Below are 20,252 nucleotides of genomic sequence, written 5' to 3' on the forward strand. Positions count from 1 at the left end.
AATTAATGCTGCCATGTGTGCCATCCGTTCAACATTGAATTGTTTGTAGACGGTCATCCAATCATCACTACTCTAAATGCTTACTTTTGCTTTGTAGTTTTGTGAACCGGTCAGTCTAGCCAACAATTACCTTTTACAGCCATGATTCTCATCCGATCAAAACCAATGGATGTAAAATAGTTTATATGAATATATCTAAGAGAAAGAGATATAAGCTTCTAGTAGCTTGGATTGGATTTAATGGACCAAACAATAAAAACACATGTCTGCCATGTTGGTTTACAGGCGGAATCATCGGACAATAGTTTATATAGGACAATAAATACTTATCCTTGGATCTGTTACAAAAATCTATCAATTCATATCAATCAAATCATCATATTTGTCGAATATAAGACTCCTGCTTCACCGTCACAAACTATATTGAATAACGTAACCTAACTTTTTTTTGTAATGAAAAGTCATTTTTAAAGTAGAAACCATCAAATTTATAGTACAACATGTCAGAATTGATTGAGGGTTATTTTTGGTTAGTTATATAGACTTCTAAGAATATCAACAAAAGTACCAACATTATAATGTCTAAATTGTCATTATAGAAATCCCGATGTTTCTGGATTTTCATTTAAAATGGGAAAGATGCAAATTTTTGATTCAGCCCTCCGTGATTACATTGCCTAATTCATATCAGAAAATTACATTGAATTGATAGTAAAACCATGGCCAAGGAGATCCAAAAGTGGATCATTATCATTTGAAACAAGGAAGCAAAATAAGTAGAACAACTGGCCATACTCGGGATTATGGAACGCTTGGATTTTTTGTGATGCTGACGGGAATACATTCTTTATAACATACGGATATGGTACTCTTAACAACAAAGTGGCATTTACAGAAAAAGGGAATCTGCCGTTGTGAAAAGTTTATATGCACTAGAACAACCTTGCTTTTGGCTGGTCAACACTCTTGATTTAACGCTTGTTCGTATGTACAAAGACAAAGAAGATATCTGTATGCTTGGATGGCGAAATCCCGATGACAAGTTGATAACAGGATCTGTTTCGACAGAAGATGCTTGAGGGGAGGGGGGAGGGGGGGTAACGAACAAGAGGGACTTATAAAGGGTCAATTTGCGTCAAAATGGGAGAAAAGTTTGATAGTTGTATTCATTATATAGAAGGAGCCGTAGAGAAGAGTAAACTTGCAGAAGAAGACAGTTGATCTTTAATCATTTTGAAGCAACATGTTCGCCGCAATTTCCCGCTGATACTGCAGCTAATTGTAATGGTGAGGAGTACGGAACTGTTGAAAACGATTTTTTTCCAGGATATTGTTACTAAGTGTCCGATGTTTTTAATTGTTCGATGACAGAATGCGGTAATCTCGATCCTATTTTTCAACCAAGCAGCTATGCATTCCGGTACGGAAGTGTGAAATAAAAATTAGAGGCAGAATATACCTAAAGAGTACTAGTATTATAAACCAACCTTTAATTTCTTTCAAATTTTATGATACATTAGTTTAAGGTTGTTCTTTTTGGTTTTGTTTGAATAAATGATACCAATAGAATGTTCTCAGTATACAAGTAAGCAGATGTGGTATGATTGTTAAAAAAAACGATCGGTCGTTAACAATGTGCAAATCTATACCTGGTATAAGCTATATAAAGCCTAAGATAACAAAATTTGAAAAAAAAAATCAAAAGAGGGGAAAAATGGCCTTAACTAAATTTCACATTAAACGAAAAATAATGTCGGCAGACAGTTACTAACGACAACAACTGAACTACAACAGTCATAGCGCATAATAACAAATCAACTGTTTAAAAAGCTTTGAAATGTTCGACATTTTGAATGTCAGAAAGTACCTAACAGCCACGTAGCCTATTCTCTAGAACCCAAACTCTATGATGTTACGTGGCTCAAATGACAGGTGGGTGCTTCTTCAGGGGTCCTCACCCAGTCTGTCAGTTTTCTAAGGTTCTCGCTAGTCAGTAATTATTCTAAGTTGCTCTCGTTGTCTACTATACGCATTCATTTGTGGTTTTGGAAATAGTCCCCGACATTTCGCATTGCGAAGTAGTTTATTATAATGTTCACGCAAAGCTCTGTTCATATTTCGCAATGAAAAGTAATATTTGGTCACAAATACTAATTGTATCTGATTGTCAGGTTCTTGTTTAAAGCGGAGTAACTCTGATAGTTCGATAATGAGAGCAGATTCACAGTTACGATAAATCTCACGTTCCTAATACCCTTCCGGAGCACCTGAGATCACCCCCAGTTTTTGGTGGGGTTCGTGTTGCTTAGTCTTTAGTTTTCTATGTTGTGTCATCTGTACTATTATTTGTCTGTTTGTCTTTTTATATTCATGAACCTCTGCCCTTTATATATATATATATATATGTCTGTATCTAGAAAAATATTTCTTTTGTTTGATATTTCATAAGTTAACTTTAATAAAAGGTGATGAGCTATTATAAACGCATTATCCCTATACCTTCCGAAAAATAAAATCTTATATTTATACTTATATTTTTCAAAGATTTCATTGATAACTTCGAATGCTCTAATATCACATATTTTCTTGGCGGCATTTACTTCCCATACTGGCGCCTATCATTTGTACAAAGTATCGGTAATTAAATTCAAAATAATTGTTCTTCAACACCGTGACTACTAAAGATTTAATTGTTTCACTGCTAGGTATTTTTTTCGGATAATCACCTTTTATTGCACTGTTATTAACCCGTCCAACAGATTGAATGAGTTCATTGAACTTCATGTTGGTATACATACTGGTGCAGTCAAAGGAGACTAAAAGGAAATCCCGCTCAGACATTAAATTTTTTATCGAAAGAAACCAAAAGGACATTCAAACTCACAAGTCGAAAATAAACTGACAACACAATGGCAAAAAAAGAAAAAGACCATCAGACAAACAGACAAACAGACAAACAGACAAACACCAGTACATAAAATAAAACATAGAAAATTAAAGACTGAGCAACACGAACCCCACTAAAAATCGGGGGGATTTCAGGTACTGTTGTCTTTATGGTCATTTTTGGTTGATTACATTTTGTCTTTCTATTCTATACTTTTACCAAGAACGCAAAAAGGTTAAACATCATTAATAGGATGAGTGACAATTTCGGCTGAGCTGACTTAATTGTACTTGTTATTTTTTGCCGTTTATAGTTTTTCCTTATCTTTTATAAATTTCACCGAATTTGCAAAAATGAATAAAACATCATTGATGGACAATAACTCCTATGATGCTAATCATACATGATTGTTACAATTTCTCTCTATCTGCTGTAGTTTAACACAAAATTACGATAAAAAATTATATTTTTTTTTACTTTGAATGGCAAAAACTCTTATAAGGAGTCGATTGAAAAGTTTGGCCAATTGACATATTTTAGATCTAGTCATGGCAGTCTCTTTTTATATTTTAAGTTTAGTTTTCATGGAAAAGAGAAAAAAAACTAAAACAAATGGTTAAAATCGTCATTTAGGGGCGATAACTGTTATAAGAATGTGTGTGTGTGTGTGTTATTTACAAAAAGCGTCATTTTATACATATATTCAAGAATTTGTAAAAAAAACAAATGTATATACCAGACAGTCTTTAAATCAGTCAAATCTAGCGAGATCATAAATCCTTGTTATTGGTCAATCATATCTTGTAATTATGTCATTAGTTCAATCCCAATCGACAACCTGACATGTTTTAATCTAGTACTGATTTTAACAAAATTTCAAACACAAACTCAAAATATCCATCATGCCTGACGCCGAATGAGTGTATGTTTTTGTGTATTTGTGCGCTTGCGTGATTAATTAATACAAAACATTTTAAAATTGCAATGCAGTACATGGTTATAATATATCAAATAAATATGATATAAGTAATAATCTCCAATAATAGATCATGGCCGCATTGCTTTTGCGCTAATTTTTGGAAAACGCACTATTTTATTTGCGCCACAGGGCTGTATTTCATTTGCCCCAATTAACAGTAAAAACATAATGGAAACTTTTTAATGTAAGTTATATCATGAATACGAGGCTGCTATAAGAAATGTTGTACAGTAATCCCCAACTTGGGTAAGTAAGTGAGTTTTTATTCATTTTTCATACAAAACTGAGAGTCATTTAGAAATATAAAATTGTATAGTGTTCATATGTTCGAGGTGACAAAATGGACGTAATTCATTCGGAGACAATTAGAGGAGGAAGAAAGACGTCACATTTAGAATATCTTATGAATTGAAAAACAGAGACAAGACGTATAGATGTACCCAAAAGTGTTTGCAAAGCCAGAATCACAACAGTTGTGAACAGCAAAACCATCATAAAAACATTGAATGATACAATCAACAACGGTCCAGACCAGCAAAAAGTAAAATTTCAGCTTAAAAAAAAATCAGTGTTTTATGTATTCATTTTGTTTTATTGAGGAATGTGATTATAAAGAATATGTTATATTGTGCTGTCAAAACCATGTTGTAAAATTAGTATTCAAAGTCTTTTTCCAATATATATCTATTATTCAAACTATTTGCCTATATTTTTGGCGCAAAGGAAATGTATTAGTTTGTTCGCAAATACAAGATTTTTTTCCTCCGTATCATATACAAACTTGCAATACAACAGTGCCACTTGTAGATCACGATTTTCGATTTTTTTTAATTTTTTTTTATTGGAGGTGGAGGGGGTAATGGGTAGTTTTGCAATATTTTGGAGACAGAATTTATTTTTGTTATCTATTTAGGGTATGTTTCCTGTCCTTCTTTGTCTAACGTTGAGTTATTTCCACCTTGACATAAGTGTTTACATAAAACTAGATTATAACGAACACCACGAATCTCAAGTCCAAATTTTTAAATCATAATGAAATCAGTAAAATGTTAATTCTTTAGCTTACCATGTTATTCTTTTATTTTATGTGTAAACCAAGGACAATTTTTTCCATTTCATATTTGGACAGTCGAGAAAAATATATACTAGATTTATATATACAATATATTTATTATTACATTATATATTACACTTTAATAGATAAAAAGAGTATACAATAATATGATTCATTATAAGGACACAATATCCATTCACATAAAACTTTGTCATATTTTATACTATGAAATCTGGGTCAAACCAAAATTCATTATATATTTTTTTTTTCAAATGCAAATCATAATGAACACGTATACTAAGTTTCAAGTTATGTTGACCATGACTTCACAGTAAATTATCTTAAACTAAACAAAACCCCGAATATATCGCAAAATATATCGTAAGCAGAGTATACAGAAACATAGTTATGTTCTTGTTTCATTTTTAACATGCCAAATATTGGCCGATAATAGTTCATCCCTATGATTATTACTATCTGTAGTGTTATCCTTTTGAAATCACTGTCGCATTACAAATTTTATCTTATAAGGTTTCGGTTGCATTACCAGACCGGGATTCAGGTCATCTAACCCAAACTCAGCAACAATTTCATCATCTGGTTTTTCGATTGAAGCCGTTTGCAACAAAGTTGCAAGAAAGAGGAACATTCTTGATCTGGCAAATACCTCACCAATACAGGATCTTTTGCCAACACCAAACGGCATTAAACTACAAAACATCAACAACTGTTTGAAAAATATTTCTTGATATTAACTGATAGTTGACTACTAAAAATTCTTGAAGCGATATAGAATACAACAGTAAGAACGAATTCGCTACTTTTAATATTCAAAGTATAGTTTGGTAAACAATGTTTCATGTCTGTCAGTGATGTTTAAAATTTCTGAAATTTGCAATAGTTATTCGAAGAATTGTTTAAAACATGCAAAACTTTTTTTTCAAACTTCTCGTAAAATATCTGCAGCGATTTAATCTTACCATTAGAATAAATTATAATATATATAATAGATTGCACTTTTTTTCTCTAAAACTAATTCAATATCGTCGTTATATTTAAATGTTTTGCAGATCAGATGAACAACACCACAGTATGTATGAGTTTTACTTAAAGCAAAGTATACGGTTGTATTTTGCACTTTTACCACGTTTAAAAACCAGGTTTAATCCACCATTTTCTACAAAAGGAAATGCCTGTACCAATTCAGGAATATGACAGTTGTTTTTCAATCGTTTGATGTGTTTAAACATTTGATTTTGCCATTTGATGAGGGACTTTCCATTTTGAGTTTTCCTTGGAGTTTGGTATTTTTGTTATTTTACTAGTTTTGTATGCATAGAACGGTGATATTTTCATATCTTTAAAATAGAGTTGTTAACAGCAATAAAAAAAATATTTCAAACAAAACTAAATTTTTCAGAAAAATCGTTATTAAATGTTGAAAATGTATATTTTCGCCGCTTTTGACGAATATCCGTTACAGTTACAGACCTTTTTCATATATTTGTTATTGATGTCTGTCTGGAAGTATAAATGGTTCACATCTATCATATTTTCGGTATTCGGATACAGTGCTACGAGTGTCAAATGTATACAAACTTAATTCAAATATAACCCAATTACGTATACTTTGCCTTAAGTTGTAATTTAAATATACATCTTTTTGTTGCTATCTTATAAGATGATTATTATTATTCTATACATGATAAGCAAGATTTAGGTTTGAAAAATGCCGATGATGGATTTATAGTCAACCAGTTGTGAATATCAGTAACAGACAATATTTAGATGAGTATTAGGACACATTTTACGCTTCAGTCTTCATAATGTCTTCATAATAGCTTGATAACAAACTATACCTTTTCCGGAGTGGGTCTGTTGCTGGAACCAAGTTACCAGATTTATTTAGAAATCTATCAGGAATAAATGTGTATGGATGCTCAAAATCTTTATCATTACGATGGGCAGTCCAAAGGTTTGGAATTATCTGAAAATAGATATAATACAACGAAATTTATGGATGTACAAGCTTAAGCTGCAAAATGAAAAAATAATCTATTATCGCTATTTTACGAAATTTTCCTTTGATCTTACTGACTGATAATTTTTTTTTCTCAGCACAGTAGTGTGATATGAAAATGTGATATGCAAATGAAATTAACAACGTCGTCATAGGTAAAATAGCGATAAACAGATTATTATTGGTCATCTCAACTCGATTGCTTTTCTCACTTTCGCCGTGCCGGCTCAAGCGAGAAAATCCATCTCGTTGAGATGACCAACGATAATCTATAATTATATAGTTTTTAAGTTTGTATTCATACAATATATTCTTCTTTTTTATCATTGTTGTCATACTTTTACAATGACTTGTTGTTCATCCTATATATTTTCAGATCATAACGGCGTTCAGCTTCTGTTTGGATTTTGACTTCTGAAGTTAGGAATCGATTATTAGCAGAGTACACAATTAAATATATATGTATCTATATGGTGTACATAAATGCAAAATTATTTTTCAATGCAAATAACATTTTATAAAATTGGTGCTTCCGAAGCTCTTTTCTGGATTTAACTTCATCCGGAAAGTTCACACAAACAAACATTTTAAAAACTGAGAATGTATTTAAACATGAACAGCCTGAAGACGAAAAGAGACATCAAAAGAATAGTAAAATCTCCTATGATAAATTTTGCCTGATGAAGTTGTAACCTTCGTTTTGTTTTTAATTTCAAAATTTATCAACGCAAAGTTTAAGAAACGCATTTGATGAATAATTTCAGAACCGAAGCATTGACTACTGAGCTGATGATATCCTCTTGGGGTAATAGACCATAAGAAGTGGCATCGACCAAGTTCTAGATAGTGATACATTATATTCTGAAAACTTTGTCAGACTAATCAGGATGTAGGAGACATAAGACAATCTTCTTGGTCAGACATAAATAGGTAGAACCAAATTTCCTTGATTTGATTTTGGATTATGATTTTTTTCAAAAAATTCTTTATCTCTACTATAATCTTAGTATCACCGCTTCACAATATGTGTCATTTAAGGTAAAAACAACATTTTTTCATATTTCTGAATATCAAGCCAAATGTTTACTATCCAAAATATGAATAATGACACTCTTCACCAAAACCAAAATGTCATTACACTGGGGGTAAGTTATGTATGATCTTTAAACTATCGATTAATTCATGTTAAGTTTTGATGTCCTGTGGTTGTAAATTCTACAACAACATGTTCAGTGTGCAAAACTCTATCAAAAAGGAGTAATGGGTAGCGTTGAATAACATCTTGATTTTATGGTTTTTTATTAATCTTTTAAATATATAATAGAGATTCAAATTCTAGCATGTTTTACTTAATTTTGTGACACCGTAAGTGTATCGAATTCAAGGGAAATACCTCTTTACAATTATGCTTACAGTCGTTCCTTTCTGTATACTGTAACCATTTATTTGACAATCATCTGCAGTGAAATGAAATACTGATAATGGGATGTGTGATATATATCGCAAGGTTTCCAACAGAACAGATTCGATTAACGGACAATTTTCTCTGTCTCGAAGAGTTGGTTTTCTATCAGATCCAATGACATTGTCAATTTCTGTCTGTAGTAACTTTTGAAGTTCCGGTCGTGTTACGAGGATATGAACCAGTGAAAGAAGTGTACCTCTTGTTGTATTATACCCTACAAAGAATAAATGCATATCAATCTAGTATGTTTTACAATAAAACGAGTTATTTGTAATAGATGATTAAAAAAGAAACAGTTGCTATTCGCTTGAATCATTTCCCGGTGTCAAATATGGCCCCAGGATCTAAAAAATGTTTTCGTTCTGATCAAGAACGGCATCTGGCACCCCTCTAAGTCCGACGAATAAAACAAATGGATAACTTTTATTCACACTATTGATGTCAAATTTTATTTGATAAGTAATGTATTGTCAGAGAAAAGGATCATAATTTTGATTTCAAGTGGAGTTCATTTTGAACATATGTATGATATAATTGTCGTTTTGACACCATCCAATCAAAACAAATATTGAAAAGGATCATCAAATCATCATACTACAAAAATCAAATAGATTTCCTCATAAGTGTTAGGGAAAAGTTACTTTGGCCAGTCACAATCAATAAACTTCTCTAGTGGGTATGGGTTTTGTTCTGTAAGAAAAAAAATTATAATTTTTGAAAAAAGAGAGAAATTAAATCAAACAGAAGAACAAGAATTCATGTCCATTTTTGTTCAGATCAAACATGCTTTATCAGATATGATGCTGAAAATAGTATTTTCAAAAATGTTCACTTAAATGTCTTTGGCATCATTTGCCATCTGATTAACACTTTGCAAATCCTACATAGACATTTATCAAATAACCATTACTTTAAAAAGTTTCAACGTATTTGCTTTTGCAGTTTCAGAGAAGAAAACATGAAAACAAAGCGTTATAAATTTCATGCGTCCGACGAAATTTGTTAATAGACAAATCAGAATCAACACGTGCTTCTTGTGGTCATGTGCATGTCTATCGTTCGATTAGATCAGACATTATCTCTTGTATTTTCATTTGAGTTGACGATAAGAAGTGTAGATTGACGTTGTACGGCAGGCATAAATATGACTAAAAAGGCAATGAGAGTTAAATTATCAAATAATTATCCTAAAACTTAACAACAATAATCACATTACATGTATGTTTCATTAGAGTTCGTAATTTTGATTTGCTGACAACAATCGCAATGCAATTCAATGTCATATTTTATTTCCGCATAAATAGTACATCCTATAGGCACTAATTGTGCCCCTTTAAAAGCAGATGTATTCCTGTTTTGGTATGAATCTAAGTGTATGACCAAACTCAGTAAAGACACGTCATTGTTACATTTAGTTGACACATTCAACAGTACCTACCGTTATCTTGATGATATTTTTTTGTTAAATAATCCAGAGTTCTCTAAATATACTACCAAAATTTACCCAAAGGAACTTATTTTAAATAAATCTAACATAAACAGCAGTAGTTGTCCTTTTCTAGATTTAGACATTTCAATTTCTAAAGAGAAACTCCATACTAAAATTTACGACAAAAGAGACAATTTTTCATTCCCTATTGTAAATTTTCCTTTTTTAGACGGCGATGTTCCTTTGTCTCCATCATACGGTGTTTATATATCCCAACTCGTTTGTTATGCCCGTGTTTGTAGTGATGTCATAGATTTTAACGAACGTAATCAATGCATCATTGGTAAATTATTAAGTCAGGGATTTCGTTACCATAAATTACTTAAAACTTTTACTAAATTCTTTCATAGATACAAAGATTTGATTAGTAAATGTGGCTGTACGCGGAAATCAACATGCGATCCGTGTAAACTCATCGAACCTTTAAACAAACTTATTAGTAAAGGTTATCTTATTAATAGTGTAATAAGATCTTTGGAAATTGTTTACATTGGCATTTTCGACTGTTTTTTTGGGGGGGGGGATGTATAAATACACATCACCGTTCATTTTCTATATAGAGATTGCTTTATATATATATATAACATTGTACATATTTATTACAAGGTTAAAACCTAACTATCCTACTGCCTGTCGATACTTTTATTTTGGCATTGCACAAGTCATGTCTTCTTTGACTGTCCATGGCGTTAAAACACTAAATCCCTGGGATGTGTTTTAGTTGATTTTAATCTCTGATGCATGATTTTTTTATTATTAATTTGTTTTTTGCTTTTAACTAGCTTTCAGTAACTGCGAGTACTCTCAAATCGTACTTTCGTGTTATTTGACCTGTTGAAACAATTTGTAATGCATTTTTGTTATTCAATGTTTACTTATTTTGTGTTTTTTCTCGTCTCACTATTTTTGATATGTACCACCTTTATTTAAGTATTTAGTATGGCGATACATTTTCAATTCTGTTCTCGTACTGTGAACAACAAATTTATTTATTTTGTAAAAAATATTTCCGTACTCCTAACAACAAAATTATTATATTTTACTTTACCTGTGTCCGTTATTTTATTAAACGCCATTTTGTCCAAGGTTATAGTGGTCTTTTTGACATTGTTTTACATCTCCCCTTTTTTTATTTGATATTGTATTTTTAGTGTGTCATAAATCAAATTTATTTGTTCGGTGTATGTTTACTTGTTTTTGTTAATATGTCTTTTTGATTGAATTAAGTCATTTCAATTGATATTTGATAGTGTGTCTTTTTATGTTGTAATGTTACACTACTATTTCAGGTTAGGGTGAAGGTTGCGCCTGATAAAACGTTTAAACCCGCTGCATTTGTTTGCACCTGTCCTAAATCAGGAACCTGTTGTTCAGTGGTTGTCGTTTGTTGATGTGGTTCATAAGTGTTTCTCGTTTTTCGTTTTTTATATAGATTAGACCGTTGGTTTTCTTGTTTGAATTGTTTTACACTAGTCATTTTGGGACCCTTTATAGCTTGCTGTTCGGTGTGAGCCAAGGCTCCGTGTTGAAGGCTGTACTTTGACCTATAATTGTTTACTTTTTGCACATTGTAACTTGGATGGAGAGTTGTCTCATTGGCACACATACCACATCTTCTTATTTTTAGCTATGATTGCACGTGCTATCTGTGACCATGTTAAAATAATGCACTGAAAAACAAACGAAATTGGTGATATAACTTTTACTTTTATGGTTGTAGGATAGAAATTTATTTATAAGAATTGAATGCTCTTTTTTTAGTTTTATAGGGTTGATAAATCGTTGATCGGCGCACATTTTCAATATGAAGCGCGGAATACAAAGGTGTTTCTGTCAATGCTTTAATATCCCAATAAAATCATAAAAAGAAGCATTCAATTCTTAAATAAATACGACTATCTGAATAAACGATGAAGTTGTTTATTTGCCTGATAGAGACAAATCGTCAGTTTCTTAGATTGTTTGTAAAAACCAGGCCTGTGTTTCCCTAATCTACAGAACAGCATTGTTTTGGAAGAAAAAATATATTCCAAATAAATACCTGCTGAAACTACATTCAATAGAGTTGCTTTGACATTTACTACATTCAATCGAGGCCTTTCTTCTTTATCTGTCTTTGTTACCTCCGCCATCATGTTTTGATACACACCCTTATGTTCTGGATTTTCTTTCTAAAGGTAAAAAGATGTTAGCAGAAATATAACTTCATTGTTAATATAAGAATAAGGTAAACATTTAAACACGACGGGTGCCACATGTGGAGCATGATCTGCTTACCCTTTCGGAGCACCTGAGATCACCCCAAGTTTTTGGTGGGGTTCGTGTTGCTTAGTCTTTGGTTTTCTATGTTGTGTCATCTGTGCTATTATTTGTCTGTTTGTCTTTTTATTTTTTGCCATAGCGTTGTCAGTTTGTTTTCGATCTATGAGTTTGACTGTCCCTCTGGTATCTTTCGTCCCTCTTTTAAACACCCTCTACTAATTTTTTTTTCGGTAGTGACACAAATATAATATGAATAACTTCCAAGCAAGTGCATTTTCCAAATTTGTATTTTTACAAAACTGACATGGAATAGTGTTTGAGTTTTGTTGTTGGTGCTTATATATATGTGTTCATGTGCTGTGGGCACTGAAGTCAGTGTTATACAGTGTTCTACCCACCACAGGGTCTGTGTCGCTGTTAGTGAGCTATCAATTCAATTCAGCATCTCAGTAGCAAGAAATTTGGTAGCGAAGATTTTAATGATAAATGGTTTGAAGATTTCAAAATTCCATAAATCGTGTTATTTTCCTCATTCAAATGTGAACTTAAAAGAGTTTTACTGTTATGTTTTTTTTTATTCCATTCATATTGGAAAAGAAAGGATATTTGTGTATTAATTTGATCAAAGACTTAACATGCAAAGACCAAACCAATATTGTATAGCTGGTACCTGTTGCAATGCAATGATGTATAGATTAAGGAAAAGCTTAAATAACTATAAAGAAAAGTGTAGAATGATACCAAAGGTAGAAAAAAAAATATAAGTCGAAGAGAGACCGACAAAATCATGCCAAAATACGAAAAACGACGACAAGACACAACACAGCACTAAATAATAAGCAATTCGAACCCCCACCAAAATCTAGGGGTTGATATTTGAATAAATATGGAATATTTTTACCGCTATCTTCGCAAGTAAATCCATCATCTCGTTCTTCTGATCTTCAAATTCTCTTAACATATTTGAATGCTTCAACGGAAAAAAACGAAGGAATGGAAACACTCCAAACAGAACATCCATGCCTAAATTACTGAGCATGTTGAAATTGTAATCCACCTGTCGTAGGAGTTTCTTCAGTTTACTGTCTCTTCCAAAACTACGACCTACGATCTACAAAGATATACATATACATGTAATAGCTTGACATTGATGGTATTTATAAACAAAATAGTTCATATTCATAACTCCCGAAGTTGTACCTCGGTACACAAAAGTGGATAAGGGGGGGGGGGGAGGAGGGGGAGTGGCCCTAAAGGAGCTACATATATGGTTAAAGCAGCATACACTTTTTACAAGTCATACTCCTTACGTTGTCTTGCGTCCCCCTCCCTAATCCTGGATCCGCATCTGGTATCCTATGCATATTCTGTTGTTTTCTGATTTTTGATTTTTGTACTTCTATGTTTTTCACATTCATTTATTTCGATTTGTGATACATTGTAATCTGTTATAACCGAACGCCGTCGACAATTGAGGTATTTTTTAGATTTTGACAGGTGTTTACGATTTGTGAGTTTGTATATATGACCGGGAAAAAAGTGATAAGTCTGATAACTGGCTATTCCCAGCTTCACGTAGATAATAGAATAAACAGTTACAGTGCTAAAAAACGAAAGTAATCTAGCCCTTGTTAGAGGTTTCCCGGTTTGCTACGTAACAGGTACAGTTGGTACGTAACTCAACGGTGAGTGCTGTTTTCTCGCCTGGTAAACCATCAAAACGCAACCAAATAGTTAAGCGAGAAAAAGTTTACTGGCACTTCCTGTTGAGCTTTTCTGGTACAAAATATCTCAAAAATATAGATAGGGTAGGTCGACTTTTCATCAATGTATTGCCAGTCTGTAAATATTTTGTTAAATAGGAGAATGTCATGCCATAAATAACTAAATAAGAGCTAATCGTTCATTCCTCGGACCTATGTAATTTAACATAACATTGGAATGACTTTTCTCCCGCAGGTAAGTGCGGTCAGCTCAGTGTGTTTTTGACAAAATGACGGTGAGTTCATCTATACGTAACGTATTATGAGTATATAAGTGTTCTTCTTCATCACTATAAGCAAATAATTACAGTTGGTTTTTTTTTCTATTTTTTACGAATATAGTTTTATCAAGCTGATTTTGTTATAAAGTATGTCAGGTTGAGATTGTCTGGAATCGGTTGTGATATTCTGGAACAATGTTGAGAACTTCTGTCAAATAAAACTTCCAACTAGCTAATTGTCAATAGGATACGACCTTCAAAATTCGTGAACCCTCTGTATAGTGGTTGTCAGTATAACTTGTTTATTGTTTTGATATTAGCTTTGAATGATCGAGTCCTGCTGGTCCACTAATACAGATACTTAAGAGTAGTGTTTTTTAAAGCCTAGAAAACGAGATGTAAAGTCTAGCGCTGAAGAGCTGATTATGTTATAAAGTATGTCAGGTTTAGATTGTCTGGTATCGATTGTGATATTCTGGAACAATGTTGAGAACTTCTGTCAAATAAAACTTCCAACTAGCTAATTGTCAATCGGATACGACCGTCAAAATTCGTGAACCCTCTGTATAGTGGTTGTCAGTTAAACTTGTTTCTTGTTTTGATATTAGTTTTGTATGATCGAGTCCTGCTGATCCTCTAATACAGATACTAAAGAGTAGTGTTTTTCAAAGCCTAGAAAACGAGATGTAAAGTCTAGCGCGGAAGAGCTGAAGATGTTAAGCAAACACTGGAGAATTAAAAGTCTAGCACTCAAGATGTAAGGTCTAGCGCTGAAGATGTAAAATCGAGCGCTGTAGGTATTTGGTAGCAATACACATTTCGCAATTCGGCAAAATAAGAAAATATGTCAAATAAGAAAGAAGGTGTGCAATGAAATTTATTCTTAAGTAGCTGAAGAACATATATGAACATTGATTTTAAATGCACATGGTTTTCAGTATTTGACATCTAGATAGATAAATGTCAATGTTTCAGAAAAAATGTCTCTCAAATGGATTGAAATTCTACTTTGGACCATAGTTTTGGGACATATGTGACATTTCATCCCCTTTTTGTAATATTTTGTTTCAAATAAATGCAAATTGTTTCCTAGATAACACCTGAAAGAGATTATATTTTACCGTTTTACCTATTGTAAATAAAATCTATGGAAGATGCTGTTTCCATACATATGCAAATACATGACACAACAGCAAGCTTTATTTGTTAGGACGCCAGGCAGGACTATCCATCTACAGCTCTGAAAATTAAGATCTACTGCGCTGGAAATTGCATCTACTACACCGAACGTTAAACTGCAGCGCTTGACTTTAAATCTTCAGCGCTAGACTTTCTATCTCGTTAGCTAGACTTTAAAAACACATCTCTTTGGTATCTGTTTTATACCAACAGGACTCCATATAAAACTAATGTCAAAACAAGAAACAAGTTAAAGTGACAACCACTATACAGAAAGTTCATGAATTTTGACGGTTGCATTCGATTGATACGTATCTAGTTGAAAGTTTTATTCAACAGTAGATCTCAACTTTGTTCCAGAATATCACAACCGATACCAGACAATCTCAACTTGACATACTTTATAACATTTTCAGCTTAATAAAATTAAATCCGTAAGAAATAGAAAAAAAACCTGGATTAAGAAAAACACTTATATACTGATATATTCCTTACGTATTGATGATCTTACTGTCATTTTGTCAAAAACGCACTGAACTGGCAGCACTTTAAAACCTGCGGGAGAAAAGTCATTCCGATGTCCTTTTAAATTAGATTGGTCCGAGTAATGAACGAGATAAGCTCTCATTTAGTTATCTATGGCATGACATTCTCCTATTTAACAAAATATTTACAGATTGACAATACATGGATGAAAAGTCGACCTACCCTATCTATATTTTTGATATTTTGCATCCAGTAAACTGTTTTCTCGCTTAACCATTTGGTTGAGATTTGATGGTTTACCATGCGTGGTTTTGGAGGTATCATTTAATGCATGAGATTATTTTATTCATCATGATAAAATTTTAAAAATTGAAATGCATATCAGAACAAAATAAGCATAACATTTTATTTGAAAACGATTTCAACGTTTCTTAAACACTTTGTTTATGATTCTTTATGAGATTATGTAGTTGTACACAAGTGCATGAATCAAACAGACCTTAACAAACTGAGTTAACACGGCCTTTATATTCTAAATATAGATTTGCGTTTCTGTTTTAGTTATAGATATTGTTTTTGTTTTGTTTATTTATAGAAAAAAAATTTCTTATGTATAAACAAACTTGGAATAATTAAAATAATGTCTATGAACTACTTTCTAAAGCACGTGTTACACGTTGGTTATATTCGTTAAAATGTCAAAATTGTGTTGATTTCATGATAAGTTCTTGCAAGATTTTGATATCTGTTATTATTATTGAAGTAATCTAAGTAAAAGGGCACTCTTCTCATTTTTTTTTATATCAACAACTGAAGATTTTTTTTTCTAGAAATGCATTCTAAAATAGAACACTAAAAAATATTGAAAAATAAATATTCACTTTTCTGATGCCGATGAAATAAAAACACCAATGTCTTGAATCATTGAATTTAAAAAAGACTCGAGCAATTGTCATCTAATTAAAGTAAATTGTACTGGCACTCGGGTTCTTTGAATATTTTATTAGCGTATCTTTTATTTGACTCTTTTTTTTTTTTTTTATTTCCATCAGTTGCTTGTTACATTGTCTTCAACAAGTCCAAGCTCCTTGTGAAGAATAAGTATAATTTTCAATTCTATTATATTAATAAATAAGACATCAATCTAATAAATGTTTTTTTTTACATTAACTTAGAATTAAACTTCTTCTAACTTCTTTGTATAATACATTCATTTTGTAAATTCTCTAATGAATAGACAAAATACATCAAGTCTTTTCATTTTCTGTTCAGATACATAGTAGGATTTATAAATTGAAAATCCAATAGTAGTAATAAGATAGTTAAAGCCAAAGTAATATTTATCTGATATTTTATAGCCAAAAACAATATCTTTTAATGTGATAGCTTTTTCTGTATTCATAATTCATTTGACCCTGTCTTCGTACTTTAACTTTAGTTAAATTTCTCATACGTGTGTATGACGATTTTTGCGAAAATGCAGAAAAATATAAGAATGGTAGAGATAATGAACTTGAACTACTCAAATTAGTGACAATATTAAATTCTATTAAAGAATAAGGAGAATTGATACGGATTATTTGATAATAAAGTTGAACACCGATATGACGTAAGTTTATGTGTATACCTTGAGATTTGCTCAGTCGAGTTTTGTATTTTCATATACTTTAAGTTGACTTGCACAGGAGGTTTTTATATGTAGGTGAAAACAAAAGCGCAAATGCGCAATCGATTTTGTATTTATGTTCATCATTAATACATTTTAATAAGGTAAACTTTTTATGTTTAAATAGCTCTTAGTCTATCATGTTTTCTAAAAGCCTACCCAAAAATATGCCAACCTATTCATTCTATACTGTTATATCAATATAACAGGCGAACATTAGAAAAAATATGACTGTGCTTTCTGTTTAGCTTCTTTTTGCCTGTGCAATTTCATGGTAAATAAATCTTATTTATAAACCGTTCGTGCAACGGTTACTTGTAATGGTTGGTTGAAAGCAAAATCGAGTGCAAACAATATCGTATGCTATAAATAGGAAAAATATCCTCATGAAATAATAATAAGTTGTTGCAAAAAAATCCTCCAAATATTTTTGATAATGATTCATAAAACATACATTTAGGGCATATATGAATTATTTTCAAAAGTTCAATGACGGCTCCCAGTTCGTACTCAGACGGAAACCCAGTTAAAATTAAACAAAAGAAATGGAACTCTTTATTAGAGAAGGTAAAACAGGCCAAGTTGGTAGATTTGAATTGTTTACATCTGTTTCTATGGGTTTTAAAAGTTAAATGAATGTGCATAATTTAGAATTTTATTGCATCTTATATATGTGTTTTTACTTAAATTATGGAATGAAGTTTCGAAATATTTTTACTTTTAAATTATAGACCAATTTTCACAAAACAGTCGATTGTAGTAGGTGCAAATACATGTGGAACTTTTTTGTGCATAAGCATAAATTCTGCGGAAAAAAAAATCCAAAGAAAGATAATAGATTGATCTTTTTATAGCATTAGTTTGCATTTCTGCCCCTGGCGACAGTTTTTTTGGGAAAAAATCCCCAAAATGGGCAATAATTTCATCTAAAAGAGAAAATCAAGTACACCTTTTTATGTTAAGGCGTGTTTGGGTTGACTATGCTGTCTTGATAACGTATAAAAGAAAAATACTTGATACATCATCTCGCTTCAGATTCTATTATTTTTATATATCTAGGCTATATGTTGATATAATGACATTAAAAAACTTACAGTTCTTTTAATGAGTCATATCTACAGAGTAGTTGTGTTCGAATAACAAAAGTTTACTAAAAGTACTTGACGACAGACTTTACAAGTGGATCTTAAAAATGCATCACTTCAAAAAACTTAATTTTTTGTTTGTGTGTGTTATCTAGGGTAATTAGTATCAACCTCTGAAAATTCTTAGTCTGCCCTTCCACGAAATATTTAATAAGAATTTATCAAAATATTTTTGAAAATTCCCCTGACAACAGATCAGACAATTTGTTTTAAGTTGACCAAATCCATAGATATACATTAAATGATGCTCAATAGCTAGTAGATACATTTGTCTTTTAAAATATAAATGGCATATCAGAATCGAAATGATGATATGTGGATAAATTAATCGGTTTTCAAGAGCTAAATTGACAGCGCGTCATCACTACAATGGCTTCTATTTTTACGATTATAAAAATTACGTGGCGTAATGGAGAGATAATTTTGACGAAGTAGAATCCTGATTGTAATACGGTTGGTACGGTAGCAAATCGGGAAACCTCTGATAGGTGATTGGTCCTAGCAGAGATTACTGGATTTTGTAAAAGGGATTTTTAATGGTCAATATTTTTGTCGCCTTTAACGAGTTAATTATCCAGTGAAACCCGGCTGGCTTCTGGTTGGCTGTGCGGCTTCTGTTTTGTTGCGCGGGATGTATAAATACGCAGTCACGTCCAATCAGAATGTTGTTTAATCCAATTTATTTTATAGGGAGATTGCTATGCTTGCAACAACTCTTAAGGTGAAAACGTTCTGTCCCTATCCAACATAACCCTTTTTTCTGGAGCAGTCTATAACCTCCTCCCTTCCTATTTCATTGTTGGTAAATTTGTGGTTGAAGGTGAAGGTGCATAAAATATTTGCCAACAGGAGGTTCAACAAACCAAAAATAATCAATCAATCTTTTTTCGTTATTCTATCAGCTAGTACATGACTTACCAACTGTTCCACCGTGCTCATTATGAATTCTCCAATAATAATAGCCGGGTCAACGGAGTTCCCATCTACTTGAGTTAGTTCCAATTTCATATCAACTAAACTTTTTTTTATTTGATTTTCCATATTAACAATGCCCTCACCATATGTATGCATCAACTTGTAAACTAGTTTTCTACGATTTGTCCAGTGTTTACTTGGGGAAGCGAATGCTGTGTCAGAAAAATTATCCAAGGCATATTTTCCGAAAAAAGTCGGAGGTCTTGCAGAAGTTGCAGTAGCAGCAGGTTCATGCAAAAATGCATTTCGAATTGCTTCGGAGGTATTGAGGCTTACTAACTTTTGTCCAAGGATATTTATCTCCAAGACATCTCCATAAATCTTGCTCCATCTGTCTATTGTACGATGCATATTTTCGTAATCCATTTGGAAAAGATTGCCTACTAATACATGACCTTTAACAAGTGGTGGATTCTTTTTCGTCCTTTTCTTTGATTTCAATATCATTACAAGAATCAGAAAAAAAGCAGAAATAGTGAATATTATTTCCCAGAACATCTTTAAAAAAAAGTATTTTCTTCCAAATTTCAGTCCAACCGCAAGTGAACTGTTCCTGTGATTAAACAATTTGTAAGTGATAGGTTTATAATACAATTTACGCATGTCATAAATTGAGCTTAAAACGAGGCTATTCTCGGGGTGAATCAGACAACATGATTTA

At 32.0% G+C, this 20,252-nt stretch overlaps 1 protein-coding gene across 1 annotated transcript; it reads right to left on the reverse strand.

Moving 5' to 3' along the window:
* Positions 1-5,283: 5,283 nt before the first annotated feature.
* On the reverse strand, positions 5,284-20,038 carry LOC127720855 (cytochrome P450 2D15-like). Its single transcript, XM_052227602.1, has 5 exons — positions 19,535-20,038; positions 13,189-13,267; positions 8,354-8,619; positions 6,780-6,907; positions 5,284-5,630 (listed from the first exon to the last, which is right to left on the reverse strand). The coding sequence occupies exons 1-5, from the start codon at positions 20,036-20,038 to the stop codon at positions 5,420-5,422; spliced, it is 1,188 nt and encodes a 395-aa protein (XP_052083562.1). The 3' UTR covers positions 5,284-5,419.
* Between the last annotated feature and the right edge of the window lie 214 nt (positions 20,039-20,252).

The sequence above is a fragment of the Mytilus californianus genome, unplaced genomic scaffold (genome assembly GCF_021869535.1).
Source record: "Mytilus californianus isolate M0D057914Y unplaced genomic scaffold, xbMytCali1.0.p SCAF_11, whole genome shotgun sequence".
In the NCBI taxonomy this organism is placed as follows: Eukaryota; Metazoa; Mollusca; class Bivalvia; order Mytilida; family Mytilidae; genus Mytilus; species Mytilus californianus.

Coding starts and splice junctions, on each gene's coding strand:
- LOC127720855 (XM_052227602.1), bottom strand. CDS start 20,038: ATGATATTGAAATCAAAGAAAAGGACGAAAAAGAATCCACCACTTGTT. Junction 13,268..19,534: donor TGAGCACGGTGGAACAGTTG/GTAAGTCATGTA, acceptor ATATCTTTGTAG/ATCGTAGGTCGTAGTTTTGG. Junction 6,908..8,353: donor GTATACAGAAAGGAACGACT/GTAAGCATAATT, acceptor ATCTATTTTCAG/ATAATTCCAAACCTTTGGAC.